Below are 22004 nucleotides of genomic sequence, written 5' to 3' on the forward strand. Positions count from 1 at the left end.
AGGAAGGGGGGAGATCTAGGAGGTAGCGGAATTCAGAGAATGCGGCAACAGATTCACTGCATGGGGCGGACGGGCCTCGGGGCTCTGAGCCTCCGGAACATCCACGCCACTGTTTCTGGGACATCTACTCAGTGCCAGGGTCTGCACCAGCCGGTGGGCAGAAAGAGCCACTGTCCTCCTGGAGTTTCCGGGCCAGCGGGGAGACTGACTAAAGCAACCCCAAAAGCCAGCCTGGTCCCGTGGGAGCGAGGGACCCAGCCTGGAGCCCAGCCTGGAGGAGGTGGCCGATGGCTCCCCCGAGGAAATGGGTGTAAGCTGAGGAGGGCGGAGCGGCCGAGGAGCGCGGCTAGCTGCGGGTAAGGGGCAGGTGGGTGACGGGCGAGGGGAAAGCCCAAGGACCTGGTGGGCTCCAGCCTCCTGAGGGGCGCACACTGGTGGGTGTCAAGGGGGGCAGTCAAGTCTGCCTTCTAAATGTTCTGGCTGCAGGTGTGAGGGACTGGGGTTGACTGGAGGCCAGAGAGGTCACTTGGGGCTCCCAAGGTCAAGGCTCAGGACCATGGTGACTTGAGCCAGGGTGGCGGGAACGAGGGTACTGAGGCCGGTGGGTTTCTGTGATGTTTAGGAGGCAACATCGACACCCTTTTTTGGCAACATGCAAACATGGCCACAACTGTATCCATCTTTGGGAAACCAACATGGAGTCAGCCCATTGGCCAAGACCTGGCCTTTTTCTAGAACTTGCAGAACTGAAGATGGTACTTTTCGGGCCGCTAGTTGAGTGGGCCGTGCAGGCATCCCCCGGCTCTCCTGAAGGTAGCAGTGAAAGCAGGCTCGGTGTCCTGGGGCGGACTTGAGCTCTCCAGAGCTGCTGCCCCAGGGCGAGGAGGCAAAGGGAAGCAACAGCGCTGGCTGGGAGGCTGGAGGCGCAAACCCCCGCACCCCCAGCTAAGCATCCGCAGCAGCAGGCAAACTGCCCGGGGCCCTGGCGCAGGCGTGGCCTTTGATAGTGGAGTCCCGCTTTGGTGATGAAGTGTCCGGGCCCAGTAGTGGACCAGCAGCACCCTCCCTGGCTCCCCCCAATGACTGCAGGGCTGCTCTGATCCCCCTCCGGGGGTGGGGGAGCAGAATCAGGTAATCCACATTGAAAATCTTCACACCCAGTAAGAAGCCATTTGGTGAAATGGCGTTTCCGGAAATGTTTTTAGGTGTATTTTTATTTATTTTCAAAAATATTGATTTATACAAGCCCTGGGGTACAGGGCAGGGGCACGGGAGGGTGAGAGGACCCACCGGAACAGAACAGGCAGACGGATGAAACACACTGCTGAGGGGAGCAGCGGGCGAGACAGTCTGAGAGGTCTGCCGCGCCACGTGGGTATCTCGCCGGCCGGGAATCGAACCAGCGCAGCGCTCAACCCGCTGCGCCACCAGGGGAGGCCCGTTAGGTGTATTTCTACAAGGAAAGACAAGCACAGAGTTCTGCGGCCCTGCCCAGCGGGAGGTGCGAGCCCTGGCTGACCTTGGGGACCCCCCACCTGCCCTCCCCGCGCGCACACATACCGAGGCAGAAGAGGTTTTGTTTTTACTTTTGTTTTTAAAGTCTTTTTATTAAAAAAAAAAAAAAAAACCCAAATCAAAATAGTTCCCATTGGAGGCTATTTCTTTTTTTGTCTTTTTAAAATTTTATTACACAAATATCTCCATTCCCACGTGTCAGAGGAAAGGTTTCCTTGCGCGCCTAAAACCAATAGTGGAGAACGTTTAGAAAACAGAAGTCCAACTAGCTCCCTCTTTCCCTGGCCCAAAGTAACCCCAACGCGTCCACTGAGACCGCATGACTCGTCCCCTTAATGCTTACATTTAATTTAAAATTTCTTAGCACAACATTGGAGATTGACTCTAAATCGGCAACAAAAAATATATATTTACAATATTTCTCCGAAAAAACAAAAAACACAACCAAACCCTTTAAACATAGTGACTTTAGGAGTTTTATTTATGGAGCAGTTATTTTTTTTAATCACCAAGTGATTTTATATTATATATATATAAATTTTCTTCCTTTCCTTTGTGGTTTTTTGCCCCGGTGCTCGGAAAGATGGAGGCAGGGTGTCTGGTCCTGCGGTCTGAGGCGGGCGGGCTCTCCCGGCGAGGCCGGCGCGAAGAGCAGGTCGCGGGGAATGCAGCGCGACTCCGGGTCCCTCTGTCCCCAGACGGAGACGTTTCTCTCCTCCGCACAGACCAACCCTCACCCCTGAGGCCAGCTCCCCCTCAGAGTCCCAGGGAAAAGGAAAACCCAGCAAGGGCAGCGGGTCCGTCTGCCGCCGCGCCAGGGCTGCCCTTCCTGCTGACCGGTGGACGTGCGTGGTGAAAATGCTGGTTTTTCCAAACCCCAACTAACCAAAATAAAACCCAAAACAAACCACCAGCTTGGAAAATCCTGTGGATGAAATGTCCCAAAGTCAGAGGCACTCTCCCGGCACAATCCCTGCTCTGAAGGGGTCTCTCCACCTCCCCTTTTATAAAAAGTCAACAAAACAAAACAATCTTCAGTATTTTTCCACAGGAGCAACCAAGACAAGGCAGGAAGCTTCCAATTATAGATCATTAACAATAATATTAATAAGGTTTTTGCTCGATACCCAGGGTTCTTTGCAGAGAAGTCCCCTAACTGAGGCACTCTGGAGTAAGTCACTGGCATTTCCTCCAAGTCTCAGCCCCAGGTCGCTGGGGCCTGGAGCCCAGTGGGCGGGGTGGAGGGTGGGGAGCAGACTGCTGCTTTTAAGGTGCAGCCAAGAGAATCAGCAGATTGGAAGAAACAGACACAACGCCACCCCCTGCGGGACCCAGTTCTCTCTCAGGCGGCCAGCCGGTGCCAGGGTCAAAGCGGTGCTAGGTGGCAGAGGGGCCCCGTGGCCTCTATTGCTTTGGAAGTGGCAAGGGCAGAGCTGGGGCCTCTCCTCGGGGTGGCTCACTTCAGAGCCCTGGTGCCTGGCTCCTTCCCCTCCCCCGAGGGGCTTCCGGAGGAGAGCCTGGGACTGGGCAGCAGGAAAGGGGCCAGCGAGGGGTGGGGCGGGAGGGCGAGGAGGGGCAAGGTTGTGCTATCACTATCCTTACAGATGGGGAGCAGAGTGCAAATCCGCGTCGATCACTTCTCAGCTCTTGCCGCAGGCCGCTGCTACGAGCATCTCCTCACACGCTTAAATATTGACCCAAAAGAAATTCCGACCTTTCTTTTTTTTTTTTTTTAAAGTGCAAAAAGCTCTCTGCTGCCCTAGAGAGAGGATCTTTGGACAGGCCGTTCAATGCAAAGTGAAAGGGGGCAGCTGCTGGGGCTTGACACAGGGCGGTGGAGCAGAAGACGGACGCCCCCCACGCCTAACACACTCGGCCACACACACGAGGCACATGCACACCCCCTTCCATGGCTGCAGGCAGAGGGCAGGAGGCTGGCTCCTGAGCAGGACCTCCCTCCCCGAGCCTGTCGAAGGTGCCAGATCAGTGGGCCACTGGAGCTAGACATAGCCCCGGGCTGGGGGGGTGCCGCACCAGAGCAAAGCCGGGAGCCCGCTGGGAGGCAGGTGGAGCATGTGGCCCAGTTCTCTGCTCTCCCCCCACCACCCCCACACTGGGGGAGACAGGCTGCTCCCTGTGAGGACACACATCCGGGGCAAGCCCTACTCGGGCAGGAGGAAGGGCTTGTGGGAGGCGAGAGGGGGAAATGAGATGGTGCCTCAGAATCTGACTAGGATGCAAATACAGGGGGTGTCCCTGGGCCCGACAGTTCCAGCTCCTCTGCAGAGCCTCAACCCCATTAAGTGCAACAAGGACCTCACAGAGACTAGCCGGCATCCGGGGGTGGGGCCTCATCATGGGAACCATCACAAGCACGGACAGGATCAAGTACAGGGCGAGGAGAGGGAGCGCAGACGTGGACGAGGTCTGAGACACCTCAACAGCACCGTGTATTCTGGATGGGTCTGGCGTTTCTGGGGCTGCTGGCCCCTCCTGCATAAGCCGGGAGAGTGTGACGGAGGAGAGACACGCACTGGACACAAGGAGAAGCTGGCCACAGAGACAGGGCCACTTTCTTCCCTGGGAGTTTGCTCAGAACCAGGCACTGCTGGGGCCCTTGGGCAGGGAGGAGGGCCCCAGGGCCCAGCACAGATGACAGCTGCAGACACCCCCAACCTAGAGCCTGGCCTCCTGGCGGGCGGCGGGACTCGCGAGCAGGCACCTTGACAGCACACGCCTGTGCTTCCCCTCGGAACAATTTGCTGCTCCCTTCTCCTCAGGAGGGAGAGGAGTGGGCGAGCCTGGTGTCCACCGCCCTCTCTGCCCCGTCTGCAGGGGAAGGGCTCGGGGGCAGGAGAGCAGAGAGGGAGTGTGACGCTGGCCTCAGCCCGTGCAGGGTCGGGAGAGAAGCTCTCCTGGCTGGGGAGTCGGGGAAGATCGCTCTCCTGGTCAGCCTCGGCGTGTCTTAGCTGATCTTCTGTATCAGCTTCTCATCAGACAGGCAGTAGAGGCTGCTGATGGACAAGTCTGAGATGAAGTGCTCGCAGGCTTTTCGAGTGATCTGCTTGCATCCTCGAAGGTCGATCAAGGTGACATTGGCGATGCGTCGTAGGTAGATCAGGGTCTGGTCTGTCAATTTATTGCAACCTGTGGGGAAAGTGGCCGTGAGGACAATGCTGTGGACACAGCCAGGGGCCCTGGCCCTGCTGCTACCGCTTGCCCTGGAAAAAGCTACCCCAAAAGCCCACTCTGCCCCGCAACTCTCTGGCCCTGAGACCAGAAGTGCCACCAGCACGTGCCGTCAGAGGCCCCGCCTGCAGCCTTGCACCCTGGCCCGCCGCAAGGGCCAAACTGCAGCTGGGCGGGCCAGCTCAGGCACTGCACACCGACTCGAGCTCCTGGACTCTCAGCACGTAAAAAAGGACGCATGTCCAGGTGTGGAGACCAGCTGACACGATTCTTTCTGATCACCTGGGGAAGCTCTGGAGAGGGCTGGGGTCTTGGGGAGGAGCACGGCTCACCGGCAGAAGTCGCAGCGGCCTACCTGCCATGTTGAGTTCGGTGAGGGAGTAGCGAGTGGAAGACCCGACGGCGGTGAGGAGGTTGGAGGACTGGTCTGTAAGGTGGCTGCAGTGACTGAGGTCGAGTCGAGACAGGAGGGGCATGTGGCGAATGATGAGGCGAAGTGTGGCATCCGTGATGTCGAGGCCGGCCAGCCGGAAGTCAGTCATGTTCCGGAGCTTGCTGCGATTGTCCTGACCTGCCGGGAAGAAAAGAGCCCAGACCGATACTCTGCATCCACTCAGGCCGCAGGCAGCTCCAGCTACTTACTGGCCAGGGCCCCTCGCAAGGGTTAAGCGGAACTGCCCACACCCAGCCCTGCTTCAGGGAGTGAGCAGCGTGTGGGGGCAGTTTCTAGGAAACCAGACACGATTTTTCTTCCCAGATGCTAGCTTGTGCCTCACGTACACAGCAAAAGGGTATGCGTGGAATGCTCTCCCTGCCACACTCCCACACTTGCCTACACCACACGTGAACAGTTCTTAGCATTCTACCTCGACCGTGAAGTCTTCCCAGACTTCCACGAGCTACGCCTCTCGGGCCCCAAACGTGGCTCTATCCTGTTTACTGGTGGGTGGCGGGCTGTGAACAAGGAACCTATATCTACTGTGTGCACAGGGCATCGCTGTTTTCTGTTCTTCCACAGTGCCACTGCTGTGGCTCCCTCAGCTTCTCCCTGACGAGTACAGAGACGCCAGAGCGTACCTGGTTTATCAGCCGGTGGAGTCAGCAAGTCCCGAATTTGAGGGTCCTTGATTCCGACCGCCCACCGAAGATCAAGGGTCCTGAGAAGGGGGCAGCTGGAGGTGCTGAGGGCAGAGACTGCAGACCAGGAGCAGCCCGCGAGGAGGAGGTCCTTCAGTCCTGCAACGAGAGACGTGAAGTAACCTCCGTCAGCCAGTGCGCCGAAGGCCTCCACGACCTGCGGGTCTGACCAAGATAAACAGACCCCAGCCTGACAGGGGAGAGGGACCGTGTCCTACTCTGCTAGTCATCGGTCCAAAGACACCAGGGGTCCCCCATGACCTCTACTTTGGCAGCAACAAGACCGACTGCATAATTCCTACCAGAACAATGTTAAGTGTGAGCGAATTCCTGTCTTCCTGACACCTCGAAGGGCTAAAGGGAAGCAGGGCTTACAAAGGGCTGATTAAGGCCGCATCTGACTCAAATGTCCTCTTGGTGGCTCTGCTGAGAGCACCTGCAGGGCTGGCAGCGCTGGCTGTGCAATGATTGGCCTGCCAGTCCAGGGGTGCCCTGGGGACTGCAGTTACGGTGGCCCAGGGTAAATCTGTCACCAAGCAGGAAGGCAACAAAGGCATGGGAGCGCTGCCATGAGCAGTCCTGAGAAGCGATGCTCCTGGGCCATGAGGACTGTGGTAGGACGCTCACCTGGCAGCCTGTTGACCAGCCACGTCAGTTGTTTTTTGGAGATATTGGTCCAACTGAGGTCGAGGCTGACTGGCTGCCTCTTGATGATGCCGCTGAGAGCCTGAGGGACAATAGCCTTACACCTACTTAAGTCAATTTTTGTCCAAAGTCTCTTGTCGCAGCACCTGTGACAGAGGAGAGAGATCTGTCAGTAACCCGATACCTCTTGTCACAGGAACTCCCCTTACAGGCGGCCGGAGGCTTCTGGGAAATGCTAGCAGGGCATCCGGAGGGTCACCTTCCCTGGGTGCCTCTACAAGCTAACAGGGGTCAAAACCCGTTGTCGCCTTTCTTGCCCTCTATGGCAAACCCAGGAGAAGCCAGGGAAAACTCAGCCAGTTTGCCATGATTTACTTGGGACGGCTGGTGCCCAACTGCGCAGGACACACAGCAGACAGTGTAAGCCCTCACTTGCATTAAAATGGCTCCTACCAAGGCACATGGAAGGGAGCATTCACACATCTCCCGACTTCTTCTTGCAGGAGGTTGAAGGCTGCCCTCACGCTCGCCCTGGTCGGTCATTCCTGGCGCCGGGGCCGTAGGGCGCTCCCTGGCACACCTGTAGCTTGTCCTGCTTTCAGCTTTAGAACGCGCCTGGTACAGTATCAGGCCGAAAGAGGCTCTTTTATCAGGCCTGGGAGGCCTGTTCTACCTCGGCTTTCTCTCGGTGCTATCTTTACATTTCCCAGCCAGGCCAGACCAGAGCCCAAAGGAAGAGGCCTGCGTTTCCACCGTAGTCTACGTGTTCATAGGCCACAAATAGCACTGCAACATGCAGGCTTCTGTTTAATCTTTTACAGCCCCCGCCCCCAGCCAGGCTCCGAGTCTGGCTGGCAGGGGAAGGTGGAGGCGGCACATAATGGGAGTCTTATGCGGCTCGGCCTGGAAACCAAGGGGCAGCACCAGGCGGCCCACTAGTCCCACAAAGAGAAATATTAGGAGAATTTAGGTAGGTCATGTATTAATTCAGATTTGGGAAATAAACTTGTGTTCGCAAAGAATGGGTTCCTTATTCAAAGACTGAAAACATTTCACGGTGGCACATGGAATTTCTATGGCAAAGACAAGCAGCTTACGATAGAGCAGTGGACTTCAAGGTAGACTGGGGTCTCCTGGAGAACAGCTGCGGGGCCCCCCCCGGCCGAGGTTCTAACACAGGAGGTCTGACAGGTCCTGAGAACCTGCACTTCTGACAAGGTCCTGGTAAAGCCACTGGCCCAGGAGTCTGACTCTGAGAGCTACTCTGACAGGCCAGACTCGGATCTGAAGGACTCAAGAGAGGACCCAGGAGTTTAAGGAAAAACCCACAATGCTCTCCGGGAATCTCTGTTCATCACCTCCAGGGTTTTGCCCCAAGCGTCTTAATGTCTAACTTGGGAAGAAACGGTATAGGTCTGGTTAAAAAGGATGACTAACTCTCAGGAAGTTTCAAAGTACGATCTTGCTTGCTGGACAAAGGAATTCCAGTCCAGGTTTGGGGAATGAGGAATTAAAACTATGAAAACTTGTGAGCACCTTCAATTCTTTGGAAAAGCCACGTGTGCTTCTCTTGTTCACTAGAGGCAGCTGAGGCAGGGGCTTAGCGGTGTGACCAGCACCAGGCGAGTGACTGGCACCTCATGGACTCTCAGGAAAATGGGACGAATTCTGCTGACTTGGGGGAACAATCTTCGGCTCTCAGGGTACTGAGCACCAAGTGTACAAACCCACCTCCCAGAACCACTCCCCATGCCCAGCTGAGAGTGGGGCAGCACAGAGCAGGGAGGAGGCAGAGGGCCCAGGCTCCCTGAGGACAGCGGCAGGCTCGCCTGCCCACGCCTCTACCAGACCCTCCACAGCCCAGGCGGCTGCCCCCTGAGGAGCGGGCAGGCCTCCAGAGGCCAGGACACATGCTGTTCTCACACCGACAACCTGCCGCCTGTCCCATCCCCCTAACTCTTGATCCCTGTATCCCTGCTCACCATTTATACCACGTCTTGCACACTCGCATACATTCACAAAGTTCTCTGCGGCTGAGGTAGCGGAAGACAGACATCCAGACCTCCCGCTGCATCCAGCTTTCGTCTCCATCCTGAGCCCAACTGCCCCGGCCATTCAGCCTGGCTGCACCCCCCTCCTCTGCACTGTCATCTTCCTCCTCCTCCTCCTCGTCCTCCTCATCTCCCCCCAGCCCCTCCTCATCCCCACGCTGTGGGGTTCGGGCTGGGCAGTGCTGCACTAGCACACGGGGGGAATGGCGAAGGTTGGCAGAGGAGGCCGTGATGGCCTGCAGCTTGGGCACAATGGATGTCCCGTGGAGCTCTTTGGTGGGCCTCTGCAGCGTGACCGTGAGGTACGATCCCCGGATCTTGGCTTTCTCAACTTCAGACAGCTCCTTTTTGCCGCTGGGGTTGTTCTCCTTTTCCCGTACCATGGTGCGCTCTGTGGCCTGCAGCCGCAGCAACTGCCGCCGTTTGAAGCGCTCATCGCGGCTGGCACTGTGGTGGTCGCTGGGGCCAGCCCCAGGGGAGGACCGAGTCACCATACCCCGAGGGGAAACCGGGTCGTGGATGAGCTGCAGCATGGAGGTGGGTGAATGGGGCGGGGGCGTGAGGGGCTCGTCACAGCTCCGCAGGGGCCGCAGGACTTTGGCTTGCACAGCTTCTTCATCGCTTTCTTCCATTTTCCGCTTCTGCAAAACAGGCCCCCAAAGCAACGTCAGTGCTGCCTTTCTTCAAAATCCTCTAAATGTACAGAGAGAGCCTCACAGTGGCTCTTCGGGGACTAGAGAAAAGCTCCTTTGTTGTGGGGTAGGAACACTGCCTGCTGATGGGCGGCGTCTCCTCAGAGTCTGCCGCAGGCCAGACTCAACTCTGCAGGAGTCAGCACACCTGAGCTCCCACCCGTGCAGAGAAAGCTGATCACAGAACAAAATCCTCAAAATAGGTCATTTGGGAAATCTACCTGTGACAGAGAGGCTGGCGCCAGAGTACAGAGTGGGCTCCAAACCGGGCTGCATGTTCCAAAACCCACCTTATTACTCTTGTCCCAATTTTGCGATTATAATTCTCTGGGTAAAAACATCCTTTAAAGAGGTCACAACTCCACCCCTATGTAATCTGACCATTTTTAATCCTGTCTCTAAATTAGCTTTCACCCAAGAGACAGTTCTCATTTTAGCGGCAGAAGCAAAGTGGCCTGCACAGGCCCTCGGCACTAGGACGCGGGGTCTGAGGCGTCAATGGCACGACTGAGCTCTCCCAGCGTCTGGGCTTGACTCTACCAGGCTGCTGCTTCCACTCAGCACCCCACCCTCTCCCTTGAGATCAACCATGTGGGAGAGATCGAGCAGAGAATGAGAAGCTCTGTGAGAAACGGCAGGGCTTCCCAAGGCCTACTCAGGAGAAAATGAGGAATTCAGGTCTGGTGAAGCCAACATTCTATAAAGAACCATAACCATCCCCCTGCGACTTGTGCTCTGCAGCCCCTGGCCTCTCCCGCTGCCCCTGTCTGTGCGGTCACCACAGCCACATCAGTGTGTTCCGCTGGGCGGCACAGCAGTTCCGACTTTCCTTAAGGAGACATTTTATGTCCCTAAGCAACCATCCTGTTTCCCTTCCTTCTTACGTTCTTAGATCACCATGATCACTACGGTTGCAAGAGAACAACCACCTTCTGCGTGCTGATTTTTACAACGTGTCAGAGGGCAATCTAAACTACAGCATCCCCCAGCCTCCCTGCTCCAGCAGGGAGCATCATCACCGCCGCAGCCGCCACCACCGAAGACGAATGGAATCGGGAAGAGGACAAGGAACTATGTCCTGCCCCTGTGGTATGCCCGAACGAGGCCTGATGACTGATACTAGGCCTGCTGCCTCCTCAGTGTGTGTCCCGACCAGGCTGTGTCATGCCCATCTGAGTAACCGGAGTCCTGCTGGCCCTTTGACATGACTGGTGACCACTGGGCCAGCAACCACAGCTGCTCTGGGCCAAGGTCATGGCACTGGTCCCCTCTGGGGGAGTGCCTGCCTCTGGAGGACATAGTTGGGCATGAGGGCAGGTGCTTTCTGGGAGGCCATAAAGGTGAAATGACAAAAAATGTGAACCTGCTTGACTGGAAATGCTAGCACACCATTGTGCGTCCCCTCAGGTTTCATTCCTCAGGACCAACCCTGCTCACCCAATGTCCCTCCTCAAGCAGCCCAGCTCCGGTTCCTCTTTCTAGGGCCCCAGATGGTAAAAAGGACTTCAGGAAATTGCAGATCCCAAGTGAAGTAATATTTAATACAAAACAAAAACCAAAAAAACATTAAAAAACTCAAACAAAGGAAAACATCATTAACCAAGGTGAGGCGGGAAATGTAACATAAAGGGAAAAAAAAAAATTTCCTGGGCCTCCCTGGTGGCGCAAGGGGTTAGGTCTCAGCACTATGAAGCTATTGGCAGCCACTGCAGCACAAGTTCCATCCCTGGCCAGGGAGCTACCCACCTAACACTTCTGTCTCCCCGCTGCTCCCCTTAGTGGTGTATTTCAGTAGCTCTGCCTGTTCTGCTCCCCACTCTGTCTCTGGTGAACCCTCTTATCCCCCGGACCCTCTGGCCTACACCCCAGCTCTTACATGCATAAATAAATAAAATAACTCTTAAAAAAAAAAAAGGAAGAAAAATCATCTCCCTGGTTCAGAAAAACTGTGCGTGAAACAAGTTGCAAAGGCAAATGCCCCTGAATGTAGTCTCTTAATGTGGGTCTCAGTCAAGTTCGCCTTACCTGGGCTTTCTCTGAGCTGTCCTCCTGGTAGCACTTTGGACACTCCCAGCAATTTGGCAATTCCTCGTTAAGCAGCCCCTCTCCATCCATCTGTCGGCAGACAGGGATGTTAGAAATGTCTCATTTAAAAGAAGAAAGTCACATGGTAGGAAGAACCTGGAGGAATTACCCATTTCTGTGGATGGTGGTCCACAGGGAAGAGAAACTGGGAGCCGGTCACCCTCACTTAAATGCTCACTCCATCAAAGTGAAGCTCCACAAGGAAACCCCAGGCGTCTGGGTTAATCTGGGGTCTCTCCTCCTGACAAGTATATTCTTCTCAGGGCACCATCCCCCTCTGCAGAAGGAACTGAACACCCAGGAATGACGCCAGACATGACCCTCACAGTGGAGCACGCTAGTTATGGCAGCTTGTGTTCAGACTAGTGACCTAGTCTCAGTGACTCAGGGTCTCAACTGAGGTCACCTTTGTGGCCTCAGAAAGCATCCTGAGGGGCCTCCCTGGTGGTGCAAGGGGTTAGGCACCGTACTCTGAAGCAATCCGCGGACTCTGCAGCACGAGTTCAATCCCCGGCCAGAGAGAAACCTACATGGCGCAGCAGACCTCTCCTGTCTCGCCCGCTGCCCGCCTCAACAGTGTATTTCGGTCAGTCTTCCTGTTCTGTTCCCCACTCTGTCTATGGTGAAATCTCTCACCCCCCGCATCTCTGGCCTGTACCCCAGCTCTTGCATGCCTAAAATGTTAAAAAAAAAAAAAAAAAAAAAAAAAAGCACCCTGAGGCTAGATAACAATACCCACCTTACAGGGTTGGTGAGGTTTAGGTTTAAATGAGTTACATATAAAGGAAAGTGTTCATAGAAGTGCCTGGCAGATATTAAAATCTCTCTATTAACCACTATCATCATCATGGAGATAATACCCTATTTTATCAATTCTAAGATGCATATTTTTCACTTTCTAAAACTGGGCTGCTTCTTATAATTGATGATGTCTTATAACCATTGGCAGTCACGATAAAGCTGATACCTCTGGGAAGATCAATAAAGTACCAGCACCAGTGTCCTTTAGAGTTACAGAAATATGAAAAAAGCAGGCGCTCCCAACTTCTTAGGGTGTCCTAAAGATTAACTGAGAGAAGGCACATGAACACTGGCTCTTCACCCTGGCTACACAGTGGAATCACTAGGGAACGTCTGAACCCACGGAGGCCCAGGCCCATGCCAGAGGGGATGATGCAGCCTCTGAGGCTGAGACCTGAACTTCTGACTACTGTTCAGATGTGCCCTGAGCCTGACCTTGACCAGGTACTCATTAAATGTCAGCTCACATTACAACCTGCCTTTAGCAGGTAGCAGAGATGCCTAAAGGTGCGAAGCACTCCAGAACAGACAGGATGGCGTGGGGACCCCAAACACACCCTCCAGAGGTCAGACCTTCAGGGTGGGGGCCAGGGCTATTTTGTGGTCAATTCTTACTTAGCATCTATCACGGATGTCGGAATCAAGGGTTGAGGGCACAAGCAGATGGCCCCCGCAGTTGGGATGTAGGAGCCTCAGGGACAGACACCCCACTCTCCTTTTGTCGCCTCTGTCACTTAGACACACTCTTGTTGACATGTGAGGGTCCCTTAGGCCTCTCCTCACCTGGAGGCAGCCAGGATGAACAATCTCATTACAGATACAGCATTCCATAAGTTTCTTCTCAAAGTCTTGTGTCTCCTCATTTTGATCCACCTCTCCACAGAGGGAACATGTTACGGAGTGGGGCAGCCTGGGCTAAAGGGACAAAAAAAAAGAAACCAAGAAGACAGCAGACTTAGATCCTGATCATTTCAGCGTCCCTTTAGCTGAAGATGAGCAGTCTGGTTCCTGCGGTTCTCCCGTCCTCATGGAGGGAGCATGGAGACCGTGTGGGGAAGAGGTTTTCGGTGAGAAAATGGCTGAGGAAAAGAAGATGGGGGAGAAACCACTAGCTGGGCTCTAGAGACCAACAGAGAGACCAGTTCATTTTCAGTTGGCCAGTCCTTGGCCTCTCAAGGCCTTCTCCGCTAATCCATTTAAAGAGGGGACAGGCAGCAGTGATTTGCCCTTCGCATGCTGGTCTCTCATTTGAAAATTAGGCGAGGCCAAACGACTGAGTCAGAGTGTTCTGAATCTGGGGGGAAGGGACAGATGAAGAAAGCTACAAAGAGCACACAGCTCCTCCCCCTCCCCCCACCCAGTTCTGGCGTCTCCCTGGCTGTTCCCTTGTGTGGGTGAGCCCTTCGGGCACTACTACCCCTCCCCAAATCTTTACCCAGCAGACCACTCACTGCTAAGCACTGCCGGAGGACACAGGACTGCTTCATGCGGCCAGGGCCCCCAAACTTCTTCATGTCCCTGCAGTAGTGGCACACACCGCACTCCCCCTGCACACAGGCCTTGCACTTCCGACACCGCACGCGTCTCCGCCGGGCCCCCGACACTATGGGGGAGGCTGCCGCAGGCCGCACAGGTGTTAGCCGTGGAGCTGGCTTCATAGTGTGAGGCTTGGTGATGGGGATGGTAGGAACCCGCACCTTTGGCCTGGTGGGGAATTTAAGCTGGAAAGAGAAAGTAGTGAGGTCAAATAGATCAGGTGGCTTTAAAGGCTGCAAAGGGTGGAAGATTACACGACTTGGCAAACTGCGAACGCGGGGCAAATCTGCCTGCTGCCTGCTCTTGTAAATAAAACTGTGCTGGAACAAAGACGCTCATTTGTTTACATGTCACTTATGGCTGCTTTCATGTTACAAGATCAAGGACCACGTTTTCTACTTATTTCCCAATGTGGCCTGAATGCCTTTCTGACACAAAACACTCAATAGCCAGATAGGACTAAATTATCTTGAGGTGGTCTCTGTGGCCGAGGAGAGGCCAAGTGGGACTCCGACACCTTTGGAGGAGGTGGTTCTCTCAAGACCTCTTTCACCACACACCTTCACATTCTTCCTAAACACCCTGCAATGTGTGATGGCTTTGCCAGTTTCAGCTGGGAACATCAAAGAAGGACCGAATATATTTGCCAAAATCAGAAAGCTAATCACTTATTTAATAAATAACCTTGACAAGGACAATATGGGAAAAAGTTATACAAGAGCTAACTTGAAGTGGCAGGAAAATTCACAGCTGATGATTTAATAGCTGATGCAAGGTTCCTTCCTTCTCTTCTCATTTCAGTTCACTACTAAAAAGTCCACACGAAGGGGAACCCTGAGAATGTGGTCCAACTCCAACACACCAGCACTGGCCTTTTAAACGTGTGTATGTATTTCACGTAGTTTTAAATCCTAGATGTGCAAATGACTGCTCCTCTGGGGCAGAAGGATGAGAAGTGATCCCCTCTGTGATCGGTTTACTTGTTTAAGTCAAGAGAGTCTATTGAGGGAGTCACCTCCAAAGATGTGATGGCCAATTATCCTGACCTAAGAGTCAGAGCAGAACTGAGGAATGACACTCTGTCAGTTTATATTCATGCACTAACAGCTGTCTGCTTCTAGTTCTTTTTCTTCCCAGAATGGTAATGGTTGACCAGCAATGCTTCAGCAGCCTGAAGTTCAAGAACAGTTTCTTACCTTATCCCTTTTTGGCCACTGTACTATAGGAACTCCAGTGAGGGCTAACTTGGGGTCGCTGTTGGCAAGCTCCTCCAGCAAAATCTACGAGTAGGGCAGGAGAGAAAAGGGAACAGGAGAGCACAGTGAACCAAGAGCCAGGCACTCCCAGTGGCATCTAGATTTAGGCAGAGTCCCCACAAGCACCGTGGGAGGGCAGGTGGGAGGGGCAGGACGGTGTCTGTGTTTCCCTTCATACACTGACTGACTGTGAAACAAGTAAAATGAAGATGAAAGAGAAAACTCAAACTAGAGCAGTACTATCAAGACGGTGAGGGGCCTCCCCGGTGGCGCAGTGGTTGAGCGCTGGGTTGCGAAGCTGCCTGCAGCCTCTGCAGCGCCGGTTCGATCCCCGGCTGCTCCCCAGCCACTGGAGGAGGGTCCCACATGGCGCACAGACCTCTCCTGCCGCCCGCCCGCTGCTCCCCTCAGCAGTGTACTTCGTTCCTTCTGCCTGCTCTGCTCCCCGCTCTGGCTCTGGTGAATTCTCTCACCCTCCCGCTTCTGATTGTACCCAGTGCTTGTATAAATAAATAAATAAAAAAAAAAAAAAAAAAAAAAAGACGGTGAGTTTACCTTTGCTCCCAACCCCCCACCCATGTAGCCACCTCAAGAAACACAACTTTTAGACACAATTCTATATAGGACAGTAAACTTTGTATCACCCCTTCACTTTTCTGTATCAGTTAACAGATATGATGAGGTAGTAAGGATTGGCTTCATTGTGCAGACGTCAGCAAAGTGGCCAGAAAAAGAGAGTGGCTAATACTGAATTAGTAAGACGAACAGCAGAGTCTTAATATGTTGATTCAGTTGACGGATCTGTTCTTCCAATGCTGATTACAGACATCTCAATATCAAATCTCTCTCTCTCTACACACACACACACACACACACACACGCAGTTATTTGCCTTTATTCTTATAACTGGGGCAGGAACTATCTTAGGGGCTGTAGCTCTGCCTTTAATCAATCTAGTGTGAATGGCTTGAGAAACAATGTTACAGTAAGAAACTTCCACTTAAGTGATTCAAGCTGGTTGAGTGTTAATTTGAAACAAATCATTTATGTTTCAGACAAGAAATTTCTGAAGCCCAAACCCTCTACTAGAATGAAATCTGACTCTGACCTCATAATCTCTAAAGCAACAGCAATAAATAGCAAAAGAACACAAATCCAGAAGACAAGACAAGCTTCCTCTCTGCTTGCCTGAGGAGCACACAGGATATTAACTGTTCCAGTGGAAACAAAACTTTGATCCTGGACAGGCTGGCACACCTGGGTCATCACTAACACTCATCAATTTTGGGGCCTCAGCCTGGGACTTTTTTGGGAAGCATGAGGCAGTTCTTTATCAAGTGTTGTCATCTCTTCAACCTAAGGATCCTGCTCCATATCCCAGAGTTGGGTCACAGAAAAACTCTTTAATTTGCACCCCAAAGCTCCTCCATGAAGATCCCCTCTGCCAAGTCTCCAGATGCTTCTCACCCTCCCCCAAACTGATTTCATTTGCAGCCGGTTTATTTACTTCGAGTTGCTATGGCATCCTATTCTGGAGCCTCCTGGTAGCACCGCACTGCGTGGGGGTGAAGAGGCGGGGTGCGGTGCCACGTGGGACAAGGCTCTAGGACGGGCTCCTAACCTCCCTAGGGTGAAAAATCCAGGTCCATTCAAAATGTGTGCTAGGGAGCGCGGCGCTCCCTTCCCCCACCTCCACCGCCGACCAGCAGGACTCTGCCCATTTCCTCCGCCTGAGAGAAACGGGCTGTCCACAAACAGGGACTTTCCACTTTCAGCAAAACAGACCGCACAGAAAGATCCACGATCGTTTAAGAGAGTAGAAAAGGAAGGTAACAGTCGCCCAAAAGCCGTCTCATTCGACCTAGCAGATCTTTGCAGGGGGCCTCGGAAGGGTAGGTGGAGAAACTGTCTGCATGGGGGTGGGGGGCAGCTGTTCACACGCACACGCCTCGGTTGCTGGGGTCTGTGTGGGTGTGGAGGGAAATGCAGATTTCCTTCCAAGCCTTATTTCGCTGGGGCCCTACAACCAAGCCCGCCCTGCCTTCATCAAAAAAGGCAGACTCCAGCTGGGGCCCTTCAAGAAACCATATAAAGCAGCCACCACCCTTCACCAGAGGGGGTTTGGGACAGGAGCGGGGGTGGAGTGCGGAAAGGCTGACGCCTATCTAGGCTCCCGGCAATCGGGGAGAACATTCAAACACAAGCCCACACCCCACACATCACAGGAAGGGGAAGAGAAACGCGGGGCTGGGCAGAGAAGGGGGAAGAATTCCCCAAAGCCAAGCGACCCAATTCGAAAGCACATCGCACCGGGCGAGGGAGTAAGTGCAGGACGCCAGGGAGCCGGTGACCCAAGCATTGTCCTGGGCTGGCCCCGCAGGCAGTTCCGCCGCCTCTCCGGGAGGCAGCGTCCCTCCAGGCACACAGACCCCGGCAGAACGCGCTCTCCGCCCGCCTGCCCGCCTGACCTTGTGCTGCTCGTCGCCCTGGCGCTGCCGAGGCTCTTGGTTGAAGTTTCCCCGGCGTCTTTGTTATGTTTTCTGTATTGGAAGTTGTACGGAAGGAGTTGGGTTTTCTGCTCTAGGAAAATCCCGATGTACTTAAAAATCCTGGAATCCCCCCAGTACTCGAGGCAGGGCCGTCCGGCCAGAACCCTTCCGGCTGCCCGGAGGGAGCAGCGTGCAGTGCGCTGAGCTCCTCCTCGAGCCTTCAGCTCAGCCGCGGCTTCCTGTGCCTGCGAACAATGCTGCTGCGTCACCCACATGCAGCTCCCAGAAATGCTTTGCAACGGAAGATGGCAGGAGGGGGAGCAGAGCTCGAGTGAGCGAGCCAGGCAGAGGGCCCAGCCGTCCTGCTGCAGAGTCGGAGGGAGGAGGCGGCGCGCCGCGGGCGCCCGGGCGCCGCGATTGGAGGAGCGGCCGCCGGCCCAGCCCGCGCCGCCCCCGCCCTCCCACCACTGCAACCGGAGAACCCTGGGCCGGCCCCGAGGCTCCCGCTGGCCGCCTCCGAAGGCGCCAGGCTGAGGGCGAGCTTTAACCCGTTCCGCCTCTGGTTTGGCGTTTGTCCTTGTCTCAGTCCACACCCTTCCCCTCAGGGTCACCTCTCATTGTTACCGCCAGCGCTCTCCGGCTGACTGCGCCCCACTCTCCCAGCTCCCAGGCAGGCAGGGAGTTGCCCGAAGTTCGACCTCGGTGGGTGAGCCAGGCACCCCACCCCACCCCACCCCGCCGGAGTTACCTTCTCCCCAGTCCCGGCCGGCTTCACCTGCCCTCACTGCTGTTCTCCCACCAGGAATCCAGAACCAGAAAAACCAGGTTCCCAGAAAAACCCTCAGGAATGACACGTTTCAACCAATACTGAGCTCTTGGATACAAGATGTCTGTTTAATATCAACCACTGCTACAACAGACGCCTGCCTCTGGTTATGACCGGCGCTCCACGCCAAGGAAGCTCTTGCGGCAGATCCACCGAACCCTGGCCACTCTCAGTCAAACAAGCAGAGGCCCAGTTCGGGCCTGGGAAGCAGGTGCAGGCGGCATGCACTCCACCTGCCAGCTCCACACCTGCTGTCTGGAACCCCCACAAAGGCGCGGCCTCTGCCCCTAAGGTTACCCCACCTCCAGGACAGCACTCCTGCTCTTCCTCCTTCCCCTCCGTGTTTTGCCTGCCTCCTTCTTGACATTCCCCAGAGTAAGCTGCCAGCCCTGCCTCCCGTCAGACACACCTCCTTGCCACTCAGATGCCACTTAGAGACGTGTCACCCACTCTTTGTGCACTGACCCAAGGCCAAGGTGAAGCTCAGAATGAACCACCACACTCTTGGGCCACAGTGTGCTGTATTTTGTGTTTGAATTTATGTAATTTTTTGACTCACACAAATGTAACTTGGCTACTTGGGAAATTTCAGATGCTGCTTTGACATAAAGATCACAGGCCACTGAGATGCCAGCTCTTACCCCTGGAGATGGCATTCTTCTTTGCTTCCAGCACAAAGCTCCATTAGTTTATGTGTACAGTCAAAAGCCTAAGGTAAGAGGCCTTCTGGGGCCCGGGCTTTGCTACCAGGGGTTGTATGTCTAAATTTTTACAGTAGTTTACCAAGGAAAAGAGACTTCCTTGCTCTTTGGTGGAGCTCTTCCTGGAAATGTTTGTATGGTCATCCTCCTGCGCGCACTTTTATCAGAGACTCAAAGACCCAGCACAACTACCTCATTGTGTTTGGAACCCCCCCCCCCCTAGCAGTATGAGAGGTCTTGGAAAATACTTATTTTGGTCTTAATGCTATCTAATCTTCAGAGAGGGTAAAGTACAAATACTTAAGAGAAACATGTTATCCCTAATAAAAATACAAGTTCAAGTTGCAGCAAGTGTAAATCCTAGAGGTCACTAGGAAAGGCTAAAAACCAGGTAGGTCATTAGGGAATTCATTCCAAATGAGTTTCCAAATCATAAATCAAACAAGGCATAATGTTTTCTCTATATATTTATCTATATAGTTGTTGCCAATCTTGATAGGCAACAAAGATTAGAATTATTAAGAACATGACATTAAGGATAAAAACTTTTTAAAAGAATTATGTCTACTTTAACCTAAACACATATGCCTTGTAGCTGAGTTAAATTATTATTTCAAACTTTTTACTGGGTGAGATGTGTGAATGATTACAAATATCCTGTTAGTAAAAATCACAAGTGAGGTCTTATTTTTACAGTTTGCCCCCATCTGTTTTAAAGGATTAAGTTCTAATGACACTGGGTCCTCTATTGCTTTATCAGTATCAGATGAAGAAAATTTCTGGTTAGTGTTTCTGTATGTATTTGCAACATAACTCTCTGCTTCAGTTCCATCAGACTCCTGGGATGGAGCCTAGTGTAAGTTTTGAGCTCACAGCTAGAAAATAAAATGTTAGCACCTTAAGATCACAGCAGCAGTATCCACTGCATCACAAAGAACAATGTTCAAATTTATAACGTTTATGTAACAGTTCGGCAATCAATTTGCACCATCCAACAGCACAGTTGATAAACCGGTGAGATAGGGAGACTGGCACCAATTTCCCTTAGGCAGAATTTCGTGCTTGCTGGGTGCTCACTCAGGCCCACCCTGCACAGCACTGCCCACCTAGAGCTTGGTTCGCCTCTCAGGCCCCAGAACTGCTGGCTCCCTACTGCTGGGCAGTAAGCCCCTTGAGGGCTTGCTAGACAGCATGTTTGCATTTTTACCCAACACTCAGCCTGGTTCTGGGCACAGAGCCCGACAGGGATTATTCACAGTAGTGGAATAAATGAAATTCACAGAATTGTGACATCTGCTTTTTTTTTTCTGTAATAATGATATTGATTCTTAGTATCATTAATTTTCACCACAACCCCACTTATTTTATGTAAGAGAAAACCGACTAGTTTCCTAAGTATGTTTGCCAAGCTTATCAAAATCTTTTAGAGAAAAAGGGAAAGCAGAAAATACTCAACACTGAATTTGGTTCATTAAGAGAGCTGGGCAGCCAAATTTATCAATATAGTAAAAGTGCCTTTTAATATATGTGTACATACATTACAAGTTCCTTTATTACCAAAACAGACACAAACAAAACTGTAAGCCTGGCCTAGCTGGACCAGCTGTCAGCAGCTGGGCACCCCCCGGCCCCTCTGCACACACACACTCTTCTCACATGACTGTCCTGCCGCTTTACTGGACATCTATCAAGGACGTGACTTGTCAAGTTTAGAAATGGAGAAAAAACCTCACATAGGAGAAAACTCCATTTTATTTACCTTTAGCTCATTTTCAGGAGTCAAGGTCACCCACACATGCCCTTTATACACACTGATTACTACCTCAAACTCTCCCAGAGCTTTTTAATGCTCCGTCTTTCATCAAATCATCTTCTAACTCTATAGTCTATGATTCTTTCTTCAACATTTCAGAACTTAACAGCAGAACCTTCAAAGCCCATTTACCTTATCACCAAAACTGACTGTTCTTCCAGGGAATATGTAATGATGGTCTATCTCATCTCACCACTTCTCCTCTGAGCTCTTCCTGTGAGCTGTCTGTGACAGCCATGCAGGTTACGACAAGAAACAACTCCTCTCTCTGCAGGAAGGGTAAGTGCTGGGCTTGCTCGTGTCCTCCACTGCAGTGTTGCCTTCTATGCTACCAGCACCAAGTTCTCTAGCACTGCAGTCTCCAGCTGTGCAGTGATTCGGCACCTACCCAAGTTAATGCTTTCTCTCTTTGGGTGATGCTCAGATTTTTATCAGATGCAAGCTCTAAACTCACTACTTTGTGACTCTCAGATTAAACAAATGGTCAAATGTAGGAATAATTAACCCATTTGATCTTAAGTGAACCTACCTGCAGAGTGGGGATTTCTATCTGCTGTCTTTTCCTAGCAGTTGCATTTTGACTATGGAACCGGGTAAAAAGAGGTGGTGTGAACACGCCTCTGCAGGGAGAATTCACACACTGTCGGCCCAGGCAGTCATTCCACTGGCCGCTCAGTCCTAAGGTTCTGGCCACTTTCTCTAAACTGGATGGCAGTCATGTCTTTTTATGATGCCTGAGAAACAAAAGGAAGCTTCTCTCTAGACACTTCTCATAATACTAAGAATTCTCTTTAGATGTCTCTTTTTAGTTCATTCCCCTTCTTGTCGTCTCCTTTTATTCTGCTCAATATTTGACCCATATCTTTCTACATTTCTCCCCAGGATGCTGCTTTACCAACTGTGTCTTCTCAAATATGATTATTTAGATACTTTACTTAAGGGAGTCTGTATATTTTTATCATGAAACTTGACTTCATACAACCGATCAGTGGATTATAATATGGCTTCCTACACCTGGATTAAGTTGGATCTATAGACATAGAAGACTGAAAAGGTATTTTTCTCTTTCATGAATTAGGAATACAGATACCCAGGACAACAAAATGTCAGTGACATATGAACTCAGAAACCTTTCTTTTTAAGGTTCACAAAGGCAATTAAGCAAGTTAACAAGTCTCAAAAGTCACAATTTAATGTTTCCCACCTGTATTCATGATGGAATAGCTACAGAAAAAAGAAACTTCTATAGAAAAAAAGATGTTTTACTC

At 52.6% G+C, this 22004-nt stretch overlaps 1 protein-coding gene and 1 long non-coding RNA gene across 3 annotated transcripts in view; one reads left to right on the top strand and one right to left on the bottom strand.

The window, feature by feature from the left end:
- Positions 1–1607: 1607 nt before the first annotated feature.
- The window catches only part of KDM2A (lysine demethylase 2A), a 98322-nt gene continuing 77925 nt past the window's right edge, over positions 1608–22004 (bottom strand). For both annotated transcript variants that reach the window (XM_037517484.2, XM_054697446.1), the window contains exons 13-21: positions 14848–14931; positions 13567–13836; positions 12899–13030; positions 11255–11344; positions 8469–9178; positions 6469–6632; positions 5782–5940; positions 5060–5275; positions 1608–4662 (exon numbers count right to left, since the gene is read on the bottom strand). In XM_037517484.2, the coding sequence (XP_037373381.1) occupies positions 4481–4662; positions 5060–5275; positions 5782–5940; positions 6469–6632; positions 8469–9178; positions 11255–11344; positions 12899–13030; positions 13567–13836; positions 14848–14931 (2007 nt within the window). In that variant the 3' untranslated portion in view covers positions 1608–4480. The remainder of the gene's footprint in view (positions 4663–5059; positions 5276–5781; positions 5941–6468; positions 6633–8468; positions 9179–11254; positions 11345–12898; positions 13031–13566; positions 13837–14847; positions 14932–22004) is intronic.
- On the top strand, positions 17944–21729 carry LOC129146109 (uncharacterized). Its single transcript, XR_008552599.1, has 4 exons — positions 17944–18098; positions 18199–18936; positions 20898–21015; positions 21619–21729. It is a non-coding gene; the product is annotated as an uncharacterized LOC129146109 (long non-coding RNA).

The sequence above is a fragment of the Talpa occidentalis genome, unplaced genomic scaffold (assembly GCF_014898055.3).
Source record: "Talpa occidentalis isolate TD23 unplaced genomic scaffold, MPIMG_talOcc4v2.1 talOcc4.17, whole genome shotgun sequence".
Classification (NCBI taxonomy): domain Eukaryota; kingdom Metazoa; phylum Chordata; class Mammalia; order Eulipotyphla; family Talpidae; genus Talpa; species Talpa occidentalis.